The sequence below is a fragment of the Eriocheir sinensis genome, chromosome 14, assembly GCF_024679095.1.
Source record: "Eriocheir sinensis breed Jianghai 21 chromosome 14, ASM2467909v1, whole genome shotgun sequence".
Lineage (NCBI taxonomy): Eukaryota > Metazoa > Arthropoda > Malacostraca > Decapoda > Varunidae > Eriocheir > Eriocheir sinensis.
The window spans coordinates 16,582,329-16,606,325 of NC_066522.1; the positions used below are offsets into that span (position 1 = coordinate 16,582,329).

Here is a 23,997-nt window from a genome sequence, read left to right on the forward strand (position 1 = left end):
TCATCGTCTTTATTTTCATCGTCTCCATCTTCATCGTCTTTATTTTCATCGTCTTCATCTTCATCGTCTTCATCTTCATCGTCTCCATCTTCATCGTCTCCATCTTCATCGTCTCCATCTTCATCGTCTCCATCTTCATCGTCTTCATTTTCATCGTCTTCATTTTCATCGTCTCCATCTTCATCGTCTTCATTTTCATCGTCTCCATCTTCATCGTCTCCATCTTCATCGTCTCCATCTTCATCGTCTTCATTTTCATCGTCTCCATCTTCATCGTCTCCATCTTCATCGTCTCCATCTTCATCGTCTTCATTTTCATCGTCTCCATCTTCATCGTCTCCATCTTCATCGTCTTCATCTTCATCGTCTCCATCTTCATCGTCTCCATCTTCATCGTCTTCATTTTCATCGTCTCCATCTTCATCGTCTCCATCTTCATCGTCTCCATCTTCATCGTCTTCATTTTCATCGTCTCCATCTTCATCGTCTCCATCTTCATCGTCTCCATCTTCATCGTCTTCATTTTCATCGTCTCCATCTTCATCGTCTCCATCTTCATCGTCTCCATCTTCATCGTCTTCATTTTCATCGTCTCCATCTTCATCGTCTTCATTTTCATCGTCTCCATCTTCATCGTCTTCATTTTCATCGTCTTCATTTTCATCGTCTCCATCTTCATCGTCTCCATCTTCATCGTCTCCATCTTCATCGTCTCCATCTTCATCGTCTCCATCTTCATCGTCTTCATTTTCATCGTCTCCATCTTCATCGTCTCCATCTTCATCGTCTCCATCTTCATCGTCTTCATTTTCATCGTCTCCATCTTCATCGTCTCCATCTTCATCGTCTCCATCTTCATCGTCTTCATTTTCATCGTCTTCATCTTCATCGTCTTCATCTTCATCGTCTTCATCTTCATCGTCTCCATCTTCATCGTCTTCATTTTCATCGTCTCCATCTTCATCGTCTTCATCGTCTTCATCTTCATCGTCTCCATCTTCATCGTCTCCATCTTCATCGTCTTCATTTTCATCGTCTCCATCTTCATCGTCTTCATCTTCATCGTCTCCATCTTCATCGTCTCCATCTTCATCGTCTCCATCTTCATCGTCTCCATCTTCATCGTCTTCATCTTCATCGTCTCCATCTTCATCGTCTTCATTTTCATCGTCTCCATCTTCATCGTCTCCATCTTCATCGTCTCCATCTTCATCGTCTTCATCTTCATCGTCTCCATCTTCATCGTCTCCATCTTCATCGTCTTCATCTTCATCGTCTCCATCTTCATCGTCTCCATCTTCATCGTCTTCATCTTCATCGTCTCCATCTTCATCGTCTCCATCTTCATCGTCTTCATCTTCATCGTCTCCATCTTCATCGTCTCCATCTTCATCGTCTTCATCTTCATCGTCTCCATCTTCATCGTCTTCATCTTCATCGTCTCCATCTTCATCGTCTTCATCTTCATATACTGTCTTTCTTCTTCCACCTACTGTACCTTTCTCCATGTATCCACTTTTTCTTCTTGCTATTCCCTCTAAGAATAGACATAGTGGAAACAGGCATCATAAGAGAGTGTGAGTTTTGTTTAGGCTTCCAATTACCTGCATCATTTAAAAAAAAAATCATAGCCCCGCATCATCAACAGACTGGGACCAACCACCAACACTCACAAGACAACCTTCTCAGGGGTATAGTGAAACCTGATTGGCGCGTCCGGTTTGGCGTTGGTTCCCGCGGGCCCTTTCCTCCCCTCTGCTCCGCCACACAGTCCCAACACCTATTTTTTTTTCCTTTCATATGTTACCTATGGCTGACATATGAGAGGAAAAGATAGGTGTTGGGACTGTGTGGCGGAGCAGAGGGGAGGAAAGGACCCGCGGGAGCCAACGTCACAACGGACTCGCTAGTTTGGCTTCACTTTTTTTATAGCATATATTTTTGGACGTTTCGCCGGTAGACTTTCATGATGGGGCCTGTTGGTCAGCCCAGCCCGCTAGTGGTGCAGGGAAGTGTTTTATAGTGACGCCATCTTGCTTGGCTCATGCTGCCCCCCTGAACTCCACTTGATCCTCTTTATAGAGTTTCGTTAGAGTTGAAAGCCGGTCATCAGGACAGCATGTGAGTAGTCTAAGGCCACTCAGCGACAGCTAAAATGTGTCAGCTTTTAGCGGCGTCCGGAACTAGAACCCCGGGCCCTCCAGGACACCCCGCCCGCACACCTGCCACTCAGCCACCGCCTCCCCGACAACAACTGTATTTCGCGTGTGTTGCAGCCACAACTGTGAACGATCAAAGCGGCCGGATGAGTCAAATAGAAACAGGCAACAGTGATATTAATCCTTATCCGATCCCTCCAACTGTAAATTACGCGAGCCGCCTTTTTTGGAAAGTTACCAAATTGCGCCAGAGATGCATGGCACGCGCGGGGCAGAGCGGCCAGGGAACGATTGATACGCACGCACCCGTCACGCACAAACAGCCGGCGGGCAATTAATCCGCCCCTGACCCTCGACCTGTAAATTACGTCAACCGCCTCTATGGAAATGCCAGAGCCCCTGAATTTCATAGGCGACCATAATTAATCTTTTAACCTGATCCCTCAAATGCAATCAAATTAATCCTTACCGATCCCTACAACTATAGATTACTGAGCCCGTTTTTAGAAGAATTATTAATATCATGACTTTTTTTTTTGGTGGCGGTTTGTTTTACCTGTTTCCTCAGAATGTTACATAATTACATAAACTGAAAACTGTGAAGCGACTGAATTTTAACCTTTTAAGAGACACTCAGCCTGTGTACCTAATCCCTCGAAATGCTAAACTAGTCCACAAATACCTTTAGAGAAAAAAAATACAAAAACATGAATCTTTAAGTAACACTCACTGATATTTCCCTCTAATCCATCAAAATTATTCAATATATACAGTTAATCCTCTCCCGAGCCCTCACAGCATAAACAATACCAACCGAGATTCTTATACGTAAAAAATAAATATATATAACCTGTGAATACTATAGGTGAGGATCACTAACCTTTCTACCTGATCGAACAAAATGTTAATTACTTCAACCACTTTTTTTCTATTATTATAGAAACTAGACCCCGGAAATCGTAAATTAAGGCGACAAAAATAATTAAGCGCTTCATCTTATCCAACTAAAATGCAAATGCCGCCATCAACCCTTTTTTTTTAAGCAATACTTGAATCCCTGAAATGTTACAAATGACGCAGTTCGCCCCTCGTGGCCTGCCTCGTAAACCACATTTGCATTTGCGGCCAACAGGTGATTGACCCGCGGCGGAAGTGCAGGTGAGGGGTGGGGTGGGGGGAGAGGGGAATGGGGGGATGTGGGGGGGGGGGGGGTTACGCGCAAGCCCATTACCCTGATGAATGGCTCGCTGTGTGTGTATTTGTATTTGTTATTAAACGGGGACGCGGCGACATACGTGATCAGTGGTCATTAGCGTCGCCATGCCTTCAGTGTCATTACCGTGTGTGTGTGTGTGTGTGTGTGAAAGAGAGGGGTGAGGGTGGGAGGGCGGGGGAAGGTATGAGAGAAAGAGGAAGAAAAAAAGAGAAAGGTGCATCAGAAGTGAGAGTTTGTTATAGTTGTTGTCGTTATTTCCATCATCAGCCATTAGTATTAGGTCACTGCAGCATAAAGGCCTTTCCGAACGTCCTCCACCCTCTGTCTGATGTTAGCGCTCTCCATTCTGCTCTGCGATGGGTTCTGATACCATTTATAGCAACCTGGGTCTCTATCTGCTCTGACTTCTACACTTCCTGCTTGGGTTGTCAGTTTTACCTTTCCTGTCCACCTGCTGTCAGCTTTACCCATGATATGACTTACCTTCCCAAGTCTATTTATCTTTCTTAGTCATTGTTAGGAGATCTTCAATCTTTGCCTGTTACCCAACCAGTGATGTTCGCCGAAATCTCTAGTGACAGGCGTTCAAAGTGCAGGTAATCCGAGCGTTGGTAGGAGATCCGTGGTTGTACTGACGCTGTGTTGTTGACTTACCTCTGACTGCTACCTGGAGACATTATTACACACACACACACACACACACACACACACACACACACACACACACCAGGGGTTGCAGTAAGACATGAGTTATTATCCAGTATACTATATTTTCTCCATGGGTCACCTCTACATGTGATGACTGCGATGATACAAAACAAGCACCGTCCACTGTACCCCTACAGAGTGCACTTATTGGGTGTGGAAAAGAATCAAGGAGCGAGTCGCCGGCAACCTCGGCCTCGGCGTGACAGCTGATGCACGGACAATGTGTGTATATATTATATATACACACACACATATCAAGTTAGTCAGTCCTCGTGTTAGCGGGCCATCATCGTCTACAAGGGGCGGGGCGGCGTGGGGGTGGCGTGGCGTGGCGTGGCGTGTTGGGTTGGGTCGGGGCACCAGGCTGCCGTTCTGGCGTGGCTAGAGGCGGGTATTGGCATCGAGGTTCAGGTACATGTCTGTTTGTTTCTTTTAATGACTATGATTCCCACTCTTGGCGGCACGCCGGGCACTGGGCGGCCCGCTGGGGGGAGGCGACCCTATCGACGTGTGCTGGACGCCGCGGCTGAGGGCAGCACGCCTGGCGCCCCTCAGCGTGTGTGTGTGTGTGTGTGTGTATCATACAGTACTGTGCTGGCGGCAGTGGTGGTGGGCGCAGCACCAGCCGGTGTGTCGGGGTCACTGTCGCCGCCATCGCCGCCGCCGCCGCTATCAGCTCCAAGGGTACTTCACTCCCTTGGCCGCCTTGCGGACACGATCACGGCACGAACACGAGGACTGACCGTAAATGCTCCGTGCGTCACGGCGTCACACACACTGATTGACTGACTGAGACAAGCCACGCTCAGGCGACCACAGAACAGACACTAAAAGAGGCGGAGAGAACGAACGGAAGACGCACGGAAGATACATAATGATAAAAAAATATTACAACAAAACAACAAGAAATGGTAACCAACAAATAGCAGATAAGAAGAGAAATATATAAATGAAGACGAACCCAGAACGTTCCCTGCGGCAGACCCACCTCCGGGCGTGAACCCAGGGGATGAAGCTGCCGCGGGGCCCACAACGAGGAGCACAGAGCAACAGAAGAAGGGGGAGGAGGAGGAAGAACGGGCGCCGCGCAAGACGGACCCCCTTCATGAAAACTGACCCTTGCAACAGTAAATATATATACTCTTTAAGTGTAGATTTTGAACATAGAGACGCGTATGCCATTCATACTAACTACAACACAAACACACGAATGTATATATCACGCGGGGGGGAGGGGGGAGAGGGGAGTCATGAATGCCCTAAGTGTTGAGTGTATTACCTGGACACACACACACACACACACACACACACACACACACACACGACGCTTTGTGCGCCGTGCATTCCTGAGTGTTGTGTTGTGGTTGTTTGTGTTGGACAGGTAGCAGTTTGCCGTGGGCGTGACTGTAGTGTTGAAGTGTTGCTGTTAGAGGGATCGTGCGTGTTTGCCTGCCTCCAAGTTGCTATGTTGATGTTTGGGGGGGTAGTGTTGAGGCTTTGTGTTGCATGCCGTTTGTACTGTTCATCTTGCTGTTGGTAGTTGTGTGGTGTCGGTGTGTTGCGTCGCGTGTCAGAGTCAGTTATCAAGTTGTGTTGGTGTGTTTCTTCTTATGGGCGAGAGCATGGTTTGTGTTTGTGTTCGGGGTGTTGCTGGGTGAATGATACGAAGCTATATGAATGTTGATGGCTGGTGAGCGGATGGTATGAATGCGCTGTGTTGAGGTGCGGCTGGTGTTGCTGTGTTGAGGCGTGTGTGAAGGTGGTATGAAATCAGTCTGACGGTGTTCGTGTTAGTATGAGTGACAGAAGTGACGAGTCTTTGTTACTGGCATCATCAGAACTGCATTTCAACACCTTTAAGCTGCGAATCAAGGAGCTTCTGACTTTAAGGGGGTGCGTTAGATTAGATTCCTGAACGTGGGACAAAAAGACGGATATAGGAACTGAGGACGGTCGGCTGCATCAACGGCCCTATCTCATAATGCATTTTGTACTACCTGGTGGAGATACAGCCGCGTCGGGAGTGCCTTGGAGAGTCATTGGCTGAGGAGGAGGAAGAAGGCGATGGATTTTGGGATTTTGTCGTTTAGTGTTTAGAGTCCAAAGAGAGTGTTTGTGTGTCGTCCATAGAGTCCAATTGAAGCTTATGTCTGTCGTTTAAAAGAGTCCAAGGAAAGCTTTGTCTCTGTCGTTTAAGGTGTAAAAAAAAGGCTTATATATCCGTCATTCATAGAGTTCCGGTAAAGCTTTATGCGAGTGTCGTGTAGAGTATAAGGAAAACTTTTGTCTGTCGTTTAATTAAAGAGTCCAGTGAAAGCTTCGCATCTGTCGTTTATAAAGTTGAGGGAAAGTCTTGTTTTTGTCGCTGATTCATGCGGGAAAGGATCGTTCGGGGATCTTCTCTTGATCTGACTCCTTGTAGATTTTTTGATACTTGATACATGCAGGCTTTGATGGTGCAGTGTGTTGCCTTTCTCGTGCCAAAGTGTTGTGTGTGTGTGTGTGTGTGTGTGTGTGTGTGTGTGTGTGTGTGTGTGTGTGTGTGTGTGTGTGTGTGAGTGTGTGTGTGTGTGTGTGTGCTTGCAGTAACCGCAGAAAATCCAGCTGAATGCCCTCAAGGGAGACCAGAAAACCACACATACGAACACACATACGTACTGACTAACATTCACACAAATAAGTCACGGGAAACAACAAACAAACGAACAAACTCATCATCATCGTCATCATTATCCTCATCATCATCATCATGGCACGCTTATCTTTTTCATAAATAATAAAATAATATTAATGGATACAACAATAATAATGTGGATCATTTACAACTGTAACGCAAAATAATTTCCTCAGGAACATAACCGAAAACTGGCTGGACTTTGAGAGGGACCAGCGAGGGAGAGCATGGGAGAGGGGGGAAGGAGGAAGGAGGTAGGGAGAGGGAGGTGCTGGGGGAGGGAGGGGGAGCGGGGAATGGCGACCTAACGTAACCTTTCCTCACGCGTCATTCCACTCCCTCCACCACCACCATCACCCTCCTCCCTCGCCTGTACACTGCCGAGGAGCAATCTGTAGCTACTTGCACTGTGCTGCTTTCTGCTTCACGTCCTCATCTGGAGTCTCTGTTCCCCGTCGGAGGCAGAGTCTTCGCGTCACCAGGACAGAGGGAGAGACAAAGGCCAGCCGCCAGGGGCCCCACGAGAGGCTGGAGAGCGGCTGTGTGAGATTTGATCCTCCTTCGGCGTCACCCACACTCAGGAACTAACACAGTAAACAATCAACAGCGGGTGAGGGTGTGGGGGCGATGAGGGCGCCGCCACGGGCAGGCAGGCGTCGCGGCTGCAGCATGCGTGCGTGGCGGCGCCGCGGGTGGGGGGGCGGGGGCTAAGCACTACGACACAGGTCACGGGTATAAATAAGAACAGTAATACGCAGTGGAGTATGATGCACGGGAGAAGAGAAGCCAGGCGGAGTGTCCTGTCTTGCCCGAGATAACAATGTGCATATATATGGTACAAGAACTACAGGAAGGAAGACAAGAAGAAAGAGTTGTGATTATATGCGACACTCAACTGGAATAATAATAAACACGGCTATGCTATCACTAACTGCCTATGTACACACGACGGAGCAGAAACAATAAAGGGAGTCGGCATCGGCAAAGCTCTTTGGTGAGGCGGCGGCTGGACGACTGCGGGGCGCCCGGAGGTGGGCCTCCCCGGTCGTGCACGGGACACGGGGCAGCGCGACGCGGGCCGCTGACTGGCGGGAAAAATGAGGACAAGAAATGATGACGGAGCATCATGGCGTGACAGGTGGTGCACAGGTGCAGCGGCCTGCAGCGAGGTGCCGCCCGCAGTCGTCGCTGCCTCCGTATAAGTTCAAATTAAAGCCAGATTACAAGCAAAGGTTCATCGTCCTTACTTCGCTACCGTTAAATACTATATCACTGTTTGTAACGTGGACAGTCCCACAGGGTGTCAGATCTACTTCACTAGAGTCAATAAAGTTTTGTCAATGGAATACGCGCACGATGCTGAGGGGCCGCGCGGGGCCTCCTGCAGCAGATGAGGAAGGCGGGGCGGGGCGGGAGGCGCGCCACGCTGGCACAGTCTCCTCGCAGCCCCGCGGAGCCGCCCCTGCTACACTCCTCCGGGGGTGGCGGCCATATTTACACGTCACCGCTTTGTACAGGGAGTAAAAGCACGACACCTCTAGCACCAAGTCTACATACACAGCACTGCCGCGGTGCGGAGGGACGCTGGAGTCAGTGAATTCAGTCGTTTTTTCCTCGTGAACAGGTTGACGCAGCGCTGAGTCATCGCGTGGCTGAGCGGCCACAAGGCGAGTCGTGGGTCTCGCTGCGCCTCCGCTTATCTGGCCGCCGAGTTGATGGTCGCCGCCAGGGACGAGGCGGCCACCTTCTCGTGCAAGGAGCGCGTCAGACTCTCGATCCTGCTGATGGATTCCGAGGGCCGCCGGGAGCCGAGCCCCAGCCCGGTGAGGCCGCTGGTGATGCGTGACTCTGACTGTTGGCGGAGCAGCGACGGGTTGGGGATCTGCCGCACGCTGGTGTTGGTGGCACGGATGCTCTGGCTGGAGCCCGTGGGCGGCCGGCTGACGGAGCTGCTGAGGCTGGTGGTGGTGGACATGGAACTGGGTGCCACTTTGAGGCTGGTGTTGGTATTGGTGTGAGGCTTCGAGGAGGGGCAGGTGGAGGGGGAGGTGGATGAGCTCAGGTTGGATGAGGAGGAGGAGGTGGTGGTGGTGGAGGTCGTGCTGGACTTGAAGTTGTTGTTTCTTTGCTTCATCTTCTGCTCCTGGTGCTGCCGCCTGACAAACTCCGCCAACTTCTGGTTGGTTATCTTGAAGACCGGGTCGCCTGTCCTCTCCTGGTGGTCCTTCTCGGGCTTGGGCGAGGAGAGGGAGGTGGTGCCGTTGGTCTTGGAGCTGACGGAGGACACGTTGGGGATCTTGAGGGAGGTGGCGAGGGCGGACTTCGGGATTGTTGTTCGGATGCTGCCGTGGTTGATGGTGCTGCTGACCTTGTTGTTGTTGGGGCTGGGGATGCTTCCCCCGGACTTGTGCGTGTGGTGCGACTTGTTGCTGAAGTTTTTGCTGTAGGAGCTGCCGTTGACGGTCTTGGGGGTGTGGTGGGTCTTGGTGACGGCCTTGGAGTAGGTGGTCTTGGATTTGACTTCTGGCGAGGAGGTTGTGATGGGGCTGATGGTGAGGGTGTCGCCCGAGCCGTTGATGAAGCTCAGAGACTCGGTGGACTTGAGGCTCTTGAGGACCTGTGCCTGGGCCCTGGCCTGCACCTCGGCCTGGGCGCGGGCCTGGGCCTGGACCTGGGCCTGGGCCTGGGCGTGGTGGGCCATTAGCTGCAACTGAACCGCTGCGTGAGACAGCGTCATGAGGTCATGGAAGCCCACCGCCTGAGCGTTGACAGGATTGGACACCAGCGGCGAGCACGCCCAGTCCAGGGCCATTGGCGGCCGCGTGATGGGCGACACGATGGACGCCGTCTGGGCGGTGGGCGTGACCGAGCCAGTGGTGCAGGCGGACTGCTGCTTCAGCTTTTTGGACTTTTTGCTCTGCGTGATGGAGAGAATCGTCTGGGTGCCTTGCCCCCGGGCGTTGCGGTTGTCACCTCTTGTTCCTCCGTCACTGGGCGGCGACTCCAGACTCTCGCGCTGCGTCCTCGCCTCCCTCACGCTGCGGGCGTGGCGGGACAGGTCCAGGGCACCCATCTCGTCCCGTTCCTCCTCCTGCTCTCCGTAGTCATCCTCGTCGTCCTCGTTGTCCGTGAAGACGTAACAGTCCTTCCTGAGCCCCTTGTCGCCGCGGCAGCCCTGGCTCAGGTTGATGGGCCCCTCGTCGGTCTGCACCTCCCGCGTGGTGGTGCTGCTCTCGTGCTGCTCCTCCACCTCCAGCTCCGTCGACTCGGTGCTCACGTTGAGGTCAGTGTCTTTGTCGTCACTGTCCATGGGCTCGCTTGGGCTGTTCTCCGTCACGTCGATGGCACTGTCCTCCTGCTCATCATCCCTGCAGTGTTTTCCGGTGTCTGTCTCTTCGTCCACCCCATTGTTACCAGAGTTGTCGCCGCCCTTCTCTTTGTCACCATTTTGCTCCCCGTCGTGGTCGCCGTCGCCCTCCCCCTCCCCCTCCCCCTCGCCCTCGCCCTCTGGCTCCGTCTCGTGGCTTGTGTCCACCTCCAGCGGCGTCTCGGAGTCGTGGTCAACAATTAGCTCGTTGGACTCCTTCGAGGTGTCGAAGTCCTCATTGGCCTCCATGTGGTGACTGTCTGCGTCGCCGCCGTCAGGTTCGTCCTTCTCGCGCTGTGGACTCTCCTCCGAGAGGCCATTTTGCACACTGAAAGGCACCTCAGCCTGCAGCTCCGGCGCCTCCTCCTCCATGACGTGCCCGGCGTCCTGCTGCTCTTCCAGCGTGGGCGCCTCGTTGCCAGCCATGTCGTCCGCGTCGTCGCCGTGAGGGAGCTGCAGGTCAGTGATGGTTTGCCCCTCAACAGGGAACTGTTCACCCTCCCTGCCACGTCCTCCCTCGGGGGTCTCGGGAGGCGTGGGGGGTTGCGGGTGCATGGGCGTCTGTTCGTCGGAGAGCATGACGGTGTTGGTGCAGGGCGCTTCCTCCAGCCTGGCAACTTTGTCGGGCGGCTCCTCGGCGGCCGGCGGCTCCGTATTGTCTGCCGCCGCAGCCTCCGTCTCCTCAGCCACGCTGGGGGCGGCGGACTGCTGCCGTCGCTTCCTCACCTTTCTTGTGGCCACCACCTGGAAGCTCAGCTCCATCGGTGCTTCCTGTGGAAGGAGAGAAAGAGGGTTAAGTTTCATTGTTACTTATGCAACTCCACCAATTGCGGCGCCGCCATTACGGTCGCCAAGGGTATTAGTGTCGTGAACAGTCACAATAAAGGAGCTTTTATAGAGGCGAGAGTAACCACGCCGCCAGTTTCCTACTCGGCTGCCTAACAGTTAACTGATTTTTGACTAGGGAAAAAAACATAATTTCATACTAAAAAAAAAATAAGATCACCTACGAAAACGTGTATGCAAATGTAATCACAAACTGCAAAACATGAATCATATCCCGAGGCGACAGTTAGAGTAATATTTTTGTTTTGGCAAGCACTGTGCGGATCACGCGGCGCCGCTGGCGTCGGTGGCGGAGATCAGCGGCGCTCACTGCCACAGCCACGGTGACTTTATAAAGGAACTGGAAACTGGCCCTCCTACATAAATGAAACATTACTCCAGGGTAAAGCGCTGCCTGACACACAGCGGGGCCAGTCAGCCACACGTCAGGACGCCGGTACCGGTGCACTTGGTGCCCAGCAACGTGATAACACACATCGCTTCGTCACCACTACACATGGGCGCTGAGCCTCGTATACTCACGGCAGACTAGGCCGCCGCGAGGAGACTTGTGGTGATGCACTCAGCGTGACGTGGAGAGGACGACTCTTTTGCCAGGAGCAGCATTGCCAGCCATCCCTACACTCGGCGCGGCGCGGCGAGGAAGATAAAAGATCGTCGTGGCGGTGCAGGACGACTCCTCCCCAGCAGTGCCTCCCTCTGGCCCGGGCCGGGGAGGGGAGGACAGCGTGGCCGCCCCAGCGTCGCGGATGTGCAATAAATCAACATGATCGATTGCTGGATCCCCTCGCTCCCTTATCCCTCGCCTCCCTCGGCCCATGAGCCTCAGCCCGCTGGCCACCCCTGTTAGCCGCCCTCCCTGCTGGTGCTGCTGCTGCCTCTGTTGCCTCAGGAACCGTCCGCGGCATCGTTCGCGTCCTGCAGTGCCTCCCTAATGGATTTCCTTGTTCTCGCCGGGGGCTAGCCGGGAAATATCTCTCGTGTGTTTTTATTCAGGTGAAGGAGAATAATAATAAGAAGCAATGATGTTTGTTGCTACGTGTGCAGGCAGCTCTTCGTTTTATTTTATTATTCTGTTAGTTTTTAGTTTTTTTCCCTCCTCCGTTTTCCTTTCCTCCCCTTCCCCCCCCCCCACTCCCTCCTGTGTCTTCCTCTTAGTGAAATTAAAAGGAACAGTAATCTTTGTTAGTAGCCATAATTATTCAATCAAACGCATTAAAATGATATAAAGAGAAGTAAATTGGAATATAAATAGCAAACTGAGAGAGAGAGAGAGAGAGAGAGAGAGAGAGAGAGAGAGAGAGAGAGAGAGAGAGAAACGGGATGCTGAACGTCGAGACCAAACGAGCTCTTTTTGTGGGAGTGTTTGAGTTTGTTTGTTTGTTTGTTTGTTTATTGCGACGGCGTGTGTTTGTGTGTGGCTGTGGCGGCTGGCTGACTGTGATGACCACCTGTATGTGTGTGTGTGTGTGTGTGTGTGTGTGTGTGTGATGTACAAGTAGGTAAAAGGATCAAAAGAAGAAAAGAGTATGATGCAATCTCTCTCTCTCTCTCTCTCTCTCTCTCTCTCTCTCTCTCTCTCTCTCTCTCTCTCTCTCTCTCTCTCTCTCTCTCAAAGTACCTGTCGCGTAGAAGACTTACATTTAAAGTTTTCCGCCGCAATTTAATCAGCAACACACGGAGGGGAGGAGAGCGCCACTTTTTATTTCCGTTCCCTCGCCGGGCTTCCCTTCCTTTCCAAACTTTAATATTAGATCATGAAAGGAGGCTCCTCAACGACGCCTCCTCAACACGTTGTACATTTGAGAAGGAGGAGGAATGGTCTTGCACCTTTCTCCCACTCTCTTCTCTCTTCTTTTTTCTGTTACCATTTTCAAAGACTTTTTTCGCCCTGTGTTCCCTCTCCACTTTGGTCGATATTCCCAGACGATTCCGGTTCTTGCATCCAATATTTTAAAAGTCCCGAAAGAAGGAGATTAATCGGGTTCTCAAGCGGGTTTTTTTTCACGCGTTCATGGTGTAGAGAAGCTTCGTCAAACTATACCTGTCACGAGGGTTATAAATGTGTGTGTGTGTGTGTGTGTGTGTGTGTGTGTGTGTGTGTGTGTGTGTGTGTGTGTGTGTGTGTGTGTGTGTGTGTGTGTGTGTGTTGTCGTTTATGTGTTTTTTTCAATACATATTCTTTCGTCTGAGCACATTATATAGCAACCTTTAGATCTGTTATGGCATATTCCTGAAACACACACACACACACACACACACACACACACACACTTCGCATCCTCCCTCGCAGCGTTCGTCCCTCCCTCAGTACATGCGCGGTTCTGAAAGCTTGTACGGTTCGTTTGCATAATGACGTCAGCCTCGCCACCGCCGCCGCCACCTCCGCCTCCGACCTGCCTGCCTGCCTGCGCTCCTGCACCGGGCATCAGCGGCAGAGGGAGGGAGGGAGGGACGGATGGAAGGGGCAGTGTCCGGGTCAGGTTCGCCGTGAGAACAGAGGACTGGATGGGGCGAGGATAAGAAACAGAGGCTTGGGTCGGGGTATAAAGGAGGAAGAAGGGTTGGTTATCAGGCAAGAAGAATCGTAAATAGAGGCTGAAACGGGGGAAAAGATGAAAGGGTTTAGTAGTTATAGAAGAAAACAGAACAAGATAAGGCAAGGATATGAAACAGAGGTTGAGGTTAGGGCATAAAGGAGGAAGAAGGGTTGGTTATAAGGCAAGAAGAATCGTAAATAGAGGCTGAAACAGGGGAAAAGATGAAAGGGTTTAGTAGTTATAGAAGAAAACAGAACAAGATAAGGCAAGGATATGAAACAGAGGTTGAGGTTAGGGCATAAAGGAGGAAGAAGGGTTGGTTATCAGGCAAGAAGATTTGTAAATAGAGGCTGAAACAGGGGAAAAGATGAAAGGGTTTAGAAGTTATAGAGGAGAACAGAACAAGGCAAGATAAGAAACAGAGGTTGAGGTCGAGGTATGAAGGAGGTAGATGAGTAAGTTGGGCAAACTGGGAGAGAGATAAGATGGTTTATAGGTTACAGAAGAGAACAGAGAAGTGGAAGAGCCGAGGATAAAAAAAGAGAAAGAAACAGTGGTTGAAGTCGGGATATAAAAGAGGTAGTGATGTAAGTTATAGACCAAAAAACATCCTAAAAAAAATATTTAATCAAAGCAGAAAAGGATAAGGCATTTCAGAAATTATAGAAGCATAGAACAAAGAGCGAACTGAACAGAGCGAGGATAATAAACAGTGCTTGAAGACGGGGAATTAAAATATGAAAGAGACGGATGTAAAATGGAAATAAACCTCCAAATATGGGCAGACAGGTGGTTGAAGGGTCATGGAAGTAATTTAAGGGTTATGCTGAGTCATGAGAAACGAACTTGATAAAGGTAGGACGTGAAGGTGATATAGGGAAGCACATTATTCGTGTACCTTTGTGTAAAATGCGTGACTTTGCTGTTTTTTTTTTTTGTTTTTTTTTGTTTTTTTTTTTTTTTTACAGCTAAGGAAACAGCTCAAGGGCAACAAAAAAAGGTGTAAAAAAAAAAAGCCCGCTAATCGCTGTTCCCACAAAGACAAAAGTAATAAGTGGCCAAAAGAGAGGTCAATTTCGGGAGGAGCGGTATTTTAAGTGAAGCCGTTGATGAAGCAGTGTGAAGCAAAGTTGCCAGATTGTCTTACTCAGCCTCTTATATTTACCGACTTCTGACCCAAAAACTGTCTCGTGGACCCCAATAAGGAGATTCACTTATAATTATCGTTAAAATAGTTCATTCCTGATGTTTCTTGGCAATAGTTAGGCGTCAGAAACCGGCAAATACTGTGCTTTGAGTACGACAATCTGGGAACGGTGGTGTGAAGGTGTTTGGCGAATAAGACGAACAGAGAGGATGTGATCAAGCTAGGCCATGGAAAGAAGTGGTAATGCAGGATAAGCTTCGTGTATCCTTAGGTATATTACGTGAACTGTGTCCTAATATCCTCTGATCTGCATCGTTCGCAGCATCACGCAACACCCACACTCGGGGAGGACAGATGAGACGTATCACCACCACCATGCTAGCAGAGAGGAGGGGAAAAATCAAAGTAAAAAGATAACAAAAAAAAAATGTATATATGAAAAGGAAATTGGAAATGGAACAGGCATGAGGGTGGGGGAGGAAAAAGGGTTGCGATTGATGAAGCTGTTACCAGGTCTGCCCAAAAAAAGAAGAGAAAAAAATATAGAAAAAAAAGAGTAGAGGGTATTGTGGTGTCCCGGTGGTGATAGTGGTGAGGGGATAGTGGTGGTGATGGTGAAGGGAGATGGAGGGGGATGGTGATGTGTTTTTAAGTGGGGATTGATGGTGGTGGTGGTGGTGGTGGTGGTGGTGATGATGGTGGTGAGTTGTTGATTTAGTTAAAAATGTAATATAGTTCTCTTAATGTGATAGTAGTTCTCTCTCTCTCTCTCTCTCTCTCTCTCTCTCTCTCTCTCTCTCTCTCTCTCTCTCTCTCTCTCTCTCTCTCCCCTTCATTACCCCCACACACACAACCCCCCCCCTCCCCCCTCCACCAACACACACACGCACACACACACCAATGTTCCCTCCCCATCACCCCCCCACAACCTCCCCTTCGTCCTCTCCCCTCCTCCCCCCCCACACACAACCCCCTCCTCTCCTTCCCGTCCCAAACACAGCCTCCTTCCCCTCCCTTCCTTTCTCTCTCACACAGCCTCGTTCCCCTTCCTTCCCACACCACCCGCCTTCCCCCCTCCCCCCTCCCCCCACACTCCCACACCCCCAGCTATCACCTTTCTATTTGCCTTCGTTTCAATTTCATCCGCCCTCGTCCGCTGCCGCCGTCAAGCCTCCGCCCTCCACCAGGAATTTTGGGACGAAAATCGAATATATTTCAAATGCATTAGGGAGAAAGAGCGAGAGGAGGAGGAGGAGGAGGAGGAGGAGGAGGAGGAGGAGGGAAAGTGGAAGGGAGAGAGAGGAGGGACGGTGAAAAAGGTGACGGGGAGAGAGAGAGAGAGAGAGAGAGAGAGAGAGAGAGAGAGAGAGAGAGAGAGAGAGAGAGAGTGTTAAGAGGGGAAATGTGAATATATGTATGCGTGTATAGCTCAGGGGAATCAGATTTCATACGTTTTATCTTTATTTTTATTTTTTTTTATTTATTTATTTATTTTTTTTGCCTTAATGTTCAAAGACTGTAAATTGAATTGTCGGTTGCGAGGACGGTGAGCGTTGGAAGATGTTTCTATTGCATATATTCTCTCTCTCTCTCTCTCTCTCTCTCTCTCTCTCTCTCTCTCTCTCTCTCTCTCTCTCTCTCTCTCTCTCTCTCTTATCTAGCCATTTATCTACGTATCGTTAGAGAGAGAGAGAGAGAGAGAGAGAGAGAGAGAGAGAGAGAGAGAGAGGTAGGGGTCCTTTTGGCCTAATAATTAGCTTGGATCTAATTATGTGGGCGTTAACCCTTTGCTGGCAGCCGCGCCCCTCTGTAAACACACACACACACACACACACACACACACACACACACACACACACACACACACGAGACTTTACCACTCCCACATAAAAATAACAATAGCAAAAAATCAAATTAACAGATATGAATGAACAAAGAAAAAATAAAATACAACGACATTTTATTTTCCATTAACTTCAAAGCTACTTCCTCACCCCTTTCCTCCCTTTCTTCACCCCCTTCCCTCTTCCTCACCCCTTCCGTATCATCCCATGGAACCCTTACACTATTCCCCTTCTCTTTCACCTACGCACGTTCACCCCATCTCCAACATATCACTTCTATCACCCCTTTTACTATCACCCTTATACCTCCCCTCACCCTCACCTATTCACATCACCCTCTTACACTTCCTCACCCCCCTACACCTCACCTCATCACATCACAACCTCACACTATCACTCCCCCATCTCACACCCTCCCCACCCCACCATACCCTTTACTCCTCACCCCACCACATCACCCCTTCACACTATCACCCCCCTTCACCTCCCCTTTCTCACACCCTCCCCACCTCACCATACCCCTTACACCTCACCTAAACACATCACCCCTTCACACTCTGTCTCACCCCCCTTCACCTCCCCCATTACGCGTCCTCCTCCTCCCCCTTAGCAGCCGCCCACTAAAGGATCTGTAATGCATAAAAAAGCCATAAATCGAATTCCCTTTGCCGCGTCTTGGCCATAAACGGCGTCCATTGAGCCGCGTCTTCCCGGGAGATAAAATAGATGGAGACAGTTGGTTTAGATGCGCCCCCCCCCCCCCCCCCATCTTTTCTTGTTTTTGTTTTTGTTGTTCTTGTTCCTGTTGTTCTTCTTGAGGCATTACCTTCTTTTTCTTCTTCAGTTCACTTTCTTATTTTTCTATTATTACCTTTGTCTTTGTTCTCCTCTTTCCTTTTTTTTCTATTCCTATTTTTTTTTTACATTTTCCCTTCTCTGCTTTTTGTTTTTGTCTTCTTTTTCTTGTTTTTGTTCTTGTTTTTTTCTTCTTCTTGATCCATACACACACACACACACACACACACACACACACACACACACACACACACACACACACACACACGTTTCCTCTACGCTGATTTCCGCTTTATCGCCAACAATAATTAATCCTCTTACGATGTTTATCACCGAATCCTCCATCTTTGGTTGAATGTGGACGGCTATGTGGCTCTATGTGGCTCTGTGGGTCTCCTGTGGCTCTATCATGGCCTGTTTCTTCTTTGGCTCTCTTGTGGCTCTCTCTATGGCTCGATTTTGGTCCTGTCTTTCAATGGGTTTTTTCCTTCCCGCTAGATCTGTGGGTATATATGTGGCCTTCCTGACCTCTCCGACTACTACTACTACTACTACTACTACTACTACTATGACCAGCATCTCCAACACCTCTACTTTTGATGCCAGCCCTGTAATAACCACTGCACTCACTACCACCAGCACCCCCTTCGCCTCCCCACCACTAGCATCGTGCCTTTAATGCCTCCCCAAGGTGTCAGTGATTTCTGGGAACTTGGCTAAAAAGAAAGTAAAAAAGTTGGGGTGAAAACTTTAAATGAGCGTGTGTGAAAGGCGGTACAGAGAGAGAGAGAGAGAGAGAGAGAGAGAGAGCAATGCTATCTTAAAAAAAAAAGAATAACATATTATCTTGATGAAGAGGTTAAGTTTAGTCTACGTATTTTTATTTTCACTAAGCTTTCCCACTGCTCTTCCTCACCCTTCCCCCCCTCTTCCTCCACTTACCCCCCACCCTCCTTCACCCCCCCCTTCATCTTCCTGTCCCCCCCCTCATTCATTCATTCCCATTCCCGTCCCCCTCCCCTCCATCATACTTATTCCTCCTCCTCCTCCTCCTGCTCTCCTTCCTCGTACACTCATTCCTTATACTCCTCCTCCTTATCTCCCTCACACACTCCTCCCTCACACACCCTCATACCTATTCCTGACCCTCCTGCTTCCCTTCCTCACCTATTTCTCCCTCACCCTAATACTTCCCTCCTCCCTCATACTCTTTCTTCACCCTTTTCCTCTCCCTCTTTTCCTCTTCCCTTTCCCTCTCCTTTCCTTCCCTCACACATTCATCGATCATCCTAATACTTCTATTCCTCATACTCATTCAGCCTATTGCATCCCTCCCTCACACACTTATAGCCCTTATCTTTCTGCTTCGTTTCTTCATACTTATTCCTCATCCTCCTGCATCCCTCCCTCACCCTCCTTCACCCTCCCTCATCCTCTCTCCTCTTCACCCTCAAGCTTCCCTCTCCCTCATTCTTCATCTGCTTGCTTCCTTCACCCTCCCTCCCTCCTCCTCCCTCTCCCTCCCTTCCCCACGCATCCCTCACCCTCCTGCCACACATTCACTCTCGCCGGAGTAAAAAAGTTTTCATCCCGTCGTATATTACAGCGAATTTAAAAGGCGCGCACATTTTCAAGAACCAGCCAGCCAGCCCCGCGCGTCCCTCATATTCCGGAGTGAAGAACAGGCCGTTTTCAGTTAAGTTTCCGTAAATTTATATATCGCGGGAAAATCTTACCTGCAGACTCTTCTCTCCCTCGTTTTGAAGAATCAGTTTATAGTCCTTACATTTACATCATACATAGGGTTATTACAATATTTATGATTTTTTTTATGAGTCTTCCAAGTTTTAGGAATCAGTATTGAGCTCATATTAAAAAGAAAGTATGTTGGATTTAAATTTTTGTATTGAGTTTCATATTATAAAGGAAGAATATTGTATTTAAGAATCGGTATTGAGGTCATTAAACGTTTCCACCCCTCATATCAACTATTTCCAAACGCGAAAAGAAAGACAAGTCGGATTCTAATGAGTGTTTTCTTTGGTTCATGGTACAGAAGAAGGGTCCGACTACCACCAAGGTCATTAAAGTACCCCTGGAAAGGCCCAAGACTCCTACGAAAGCCTTGTTAAGTATGTGAGTTTGAGCGCCAAAATACTTAAAAGGAAAGCATAATGCGGAATCTGAAAAATTAGTGCCATTTTAAAACTCGCACTAGACAGCCAAAAAAAAAAAAAAATGTTGTAGCCGAAAATACGCTGCCTCAAAACAGACAAGATACGACGAATCAAGAATTTACAAGCGTCGAAATATGAATAAATAGTTTTGAGTTTCTACTTCCAATATAATTTTTTTTTCGCAATCGTCCAAAGATTTCACGCATCAGAACGAAACAATTTTCCTTCACCAGAAAAGTCTTCGGGCAACAAGTAAAGATAAAAAAAAACAATATTTCACATTCGTCTCGCCTTTATTTATTCATTTACTTTATCAATGTTTTTTTTTCCTTTTTTGCGAATGAGGAAAAAAGTAAAGAAAAAAAAAACTAATATATCACATGAGCCCATTTTTTTATTTATTCATTTTATTAACTTTTTTTTTTGCGTAGGAGAAAAGGCTCAACCATTTTCGCATTTCTTTGTTAATATTTCTCCTTTCCTCCTGTCTTCCTCCCATGCACCTCTGTTATCCTCCCTTCCTCCGTCTCCTCTTCCTCCCCTTTACCTGTCTACCACTCTCCTATTTCTCCGTTTCCTCCCCTTTCTTCTCCCTTCCCTTTTTCCTGCCTCCTTCCTTCCGTCTGCTCCTTCCTCACTCTCTTTCGTCCTTTCTCCGTTTCCTCCCCTTTCTTCTCCCTTCCCTCTTTCCTCCTTCCTTCCTCACTCTCTTTCCTTCCGCATTTTCGCGTGTCGGCTGTGTTTCGCCTCTACAAAGGGCACGAGCGGCGCCCATCAAGTCGTCCCCAGCGAGCCGCCGCCGCCGAGGGTGCTGCGCCGCGGACCACCTCAGTAATTCATCCGCCGCCCCAAACTCCGCGCTGTGAGGGTCGCCTTTAATCACCTAATGGCCAAACTTTAACCCGGGGACGCCAGCGCTGCCTCCCTCCCTCCCTGCCTCCCTGCCTGCCTCTCTGTCACCTTCCCTCCCTCACTTCTTCCCTGGCGCCTTCTTTCCTTCCTCCTCCTGTCACCTCCCTCCAAGCTTCCTCTTCTTCATTTCTTCAATCTCCTCGTATATATCCCTTCACTTCTTCCCTTCTCTCTCCTTTCTCTCGCCATGACACCTTCGCTTCACTTCTTCTTTCCTCCTTCTCTGTCACCTTCATGCTTCCTCGTCCCTCTCTCCATCGCTCCTTCATTCCCTCCCTTCCTCCTTCCTTTTTTCTCCTTCAGTCCTTGTTTTTTCCCGCCCTATACCTCGTCTGTTTCCTTCCCTCCTCCCATCCCTACTTTTCTTTATGTCTCCTTCTTTCCTCATCTCCGTACCCATACCTTCATATATTCCTCCATTTGTCTGTTACTCATTCCCTCCTGTCTTCCTCCAGTCCTCCATTTCCCCTTTCTCTCTCTCTACCTGTCTACTACTACTGCATTTCTCCGTTTCCTCCCCCTCCACCTCCCTCCCTCCTTCCCTCCGTCTGTTCCTCCCTCACTCTCATCCTCATTCCTTTTTTTTTTTTTTTGGCCATTCTTTTCCCGCTCCCTCAAGACTCTTCACGATCTCTCTTTGGTCTTGTTCTGGGAAAGCTGGCTGCTACTTACGGCACTTACCCCACCCCCCCTGGCACCTCCTCTTACCTACCTATATCCCCTCACCCCCTACCCCCCTCTTTCCTCCACCCCTACCCCCAATTCTCTCTTGCCTCCCCCACGCCCTACCACCTCTTTCCTTCCCCACCCTTACCCCCTCTTCCCTCATGTGCAGGAATATATATTTTTTTTCTTGAGAGAGAGAGAGAGAGAGAGAGAGAGAGAGAGAGAGAGAGAGAGAGAGAGAGAGAGAGAGAGAATCATAGGAATATACAGAGTTAGAGAGGTTAAGATATCAATTTTTCTCCTCTTTAACTGTCCTTCCCTCCTCCTCCTCTTCCTCCCTCCCTTTTTGATTCTTAGTAACATACCCTCTCCTTCTCCCTCTTCTCCACCCTCCCTGCCCTCCTTCCTCCCTCTCACCCTTCGCGTCACCCCCTCCCTCCCTACACCTGTTCCCCCCCCTCCCCTAATCACAACTTTTTCCAATGCACCTTTTCAGTTCCTTACGATTAACCTCATCCCCCCCTCCCTTACCCCCCCCTCTTTTCCTTCCTACCCCCTCCCCTCCTCCAACTGCCCCCTTCCTTCCCCTACCCCCCACCCCCACCACCCTAATCACACCTTTTTCCGAGGTGCTTAACGCTGCTTAACTTCATTACAGCGAACTTCGATCTAACTTCATAGGATTAAAAGGTTCTTCTTTGAGCAACGCTACCTTTTGTTCCTCCCCGGCAACACTTGTTTGGCAGAAGATGGTTTTAGGGGGTGAAGGAGGAGTAGGGGAAGGGGGATGACTCTCTCTCTCTCTCTCTCTCTCTCTCTCTCGAACACACACACACACACACACACACACACACACACACACACACAGAGGGAGCCACTTCATCTGGCTCGACTCGTGTGTGTGTGTGTGTGTGTGTGTGTGTGTGTGTGTGTGTGTGTGTGTTTCTTGTTTTGTTTTGTTTCCACGCCTTTGAAGTATAGCAGCGGCAGTCACTTCTCCAAAGAGGGCGCTATTAGCTAAAAGAGAGAGAGAGAGAGAGAGAGAGAGAGAGAGAGAGAGAGAGAGAGAGAGAGAGAGAGAGGCGGGGGGGCTGTGCAATGTGCCGCCGCTGCTGTGTGACTCGCCGTGGCTTGGCTGAGACGAGTCGCGGCAGGTGTGTGTGTGTGTGTGTGTGTGTGTGTGTGTGTGTGTGTGTGTGTGTGTGTGTGTGTCAGAAGGGGGAAGAATGAAGGGAGGGAAGGAAGGGAGGAAGGAGGAAAGTAAAAAAAAAGTAGATTATATATAAGAGGAAACTATGTAGGGAAGGCAAAAGCAGGGGATGAGAGGAAGGGAGGTAGAAGGAAGGTAAAAAAAAGGAATAAAGAGGAAACTAAGCAGGAAGTAAGGAAGGGGGGAGGAGGGAAGTAAAAAAGAAAGGACGAACAAGAAGGAAACCAAGCAAGACGAAGGAGCAATGGAAGAGAGTAAGGGAGAGAGGAAAGGAGAGAAGCAAGGGAGGGAGGAAAGTAAAAAAAGAAGAACTGGTTAAAGAGGAAACTTAAGTAAGAGGAAGGTGTAAAGAGGAAAGCTGAGGAGGTATAGAAGTAGGTGTGAGGGAGAACTCATTAGCAGGTAAAAGAAGAGGGAGAGAGGGAAGGAAGGGAGGGACTGGGAGATAGGAAGCGGGAAGAGAGAAAATGAAGAAAGAAAGGAAAAAAGAAGAGCGAATAAGTAAAGGTGGGAATGAGAAAGGGAAAGAAGAACGTCAGAAAGAATAAAAAAGAAACAAAGTAGTATGTGGAGAGAAGGAAGGAGGAAGGAAAGGCAAGAAGAAAAGAGGGAACGGAAGGAGGAAATGAAGGAAAACAGTCACGTAGAAAAAAATAAAGCACCAGAATGAGAAAGGAAAAGAAGAAATGAATGAAGGAAGGGAGAGAAGGAAGAAAAAAAATAATATTGAACCGAAAATAAGGGAGTGAGGGAGAGATAAAAGGGGAAAAAAAGAGAAATGAAGAGGAAGAAATGAAGGAACAGGAGAGGGAAAAAAGGAAGAAAAGAAATGAACAGAAAATAAGGGAGTGAGGGATAGAAGGAAAAGAAAGAAAGACTCATATGGAGGGAGAAAGGAACAGGAGAGGGACGGAGAGATAGAAGGGAGAAAAAAAGACAAATGAAGAGGAAGAAATGAAGGAACAGGAGAGGGGAAGAGAGGAAGAAAAGAAATGAACAGAAAATAAGGAAGAGGGAGAGGGATAGAAGGAAAAGAAAAAGAGGCAAATGGAGACACGAAAAGGAACAGGAGAGGAAGAGAGAGATAGAAGGGAGAAAAAAAGAGAAATGAAGAGGAAGAAATGAAGGAACAGGAGAGGGAAGAGAGGAAGAAAAGAAATGAACAGAAAATAAGAGAGAGGGAGAGGGATAGAAGGAAAAGAAAAAGAGGCAAATGGAGACAGGAAAAGGAACAGGAGAGGGAGGGAGAGATAGAAGGGAGAAAAAAAGAGAAATGAAGAGGAAGAAATGAAGGAACAGGAGAGGGAAGAGAGGAAGAAAAGAAATGAACAGAAAACAAGGAAGAGGGAGAGGGATAGAAGGAAAAAAATAAGAGGCAAATGGAGACAGGGAAAGGAACAGGAGAGGAAGGAAGGAAAAATTAAGTGGGTAATAACAGCTGTCAGGAGGAAATTTATGGTCCTGGTGGCTCCTGTTGTTTTAGATGTTTCTCGTTATAAACAGTTTAGAGGATATTATTTTTGACCCCTTACTAGTCTCACCCATCCATCCATTCAGCCAGCAAACCAGTCACCCATTCAGCCAGTCATCCATCCAGCTACCCATCTATCCAGCAAGCAAAACAGTCACCCATTCAGCCAGTCATCCATCCAGCAACCAAACCAGTCACCCATTCAGCCAGTCATCCATCCAGCTACCCATCTATCCAGCAACCAAACCAGTCACACATTCAGCCA

The 23,997-nt window shown here is 49.0% G+C and overlaps 1 protein-coding gene across 2 annotated transcripts in view; it reads right to left on the reverse strand.

Annotated features, from left to right (window-relative positions):
- Positions 1-4,112: 4,112 nt before the first annotated feature.
- Positions 4,113-23,997, reverse strand: part of LOC126998569 (probable serine/threonine-protein kinase tsuA) — a 150,436-nt gene continuing 130,551 nt past the window's right edge. For both annotated transcript variants that reach the window (XM_050860374.1, XM_050860373.1), the window contains exon 8: positions 4,113-10,895. In XM_050860374.1, the coding sequence (XP_050716331.1) occupies positions 8,454-10,895 (2,442 nt within the window). In that variant the 3' untranslated portion in view covers positions 4,113-8,453. The remainder of the gene's footprint in view (positions 10,896-23,997) is intronic.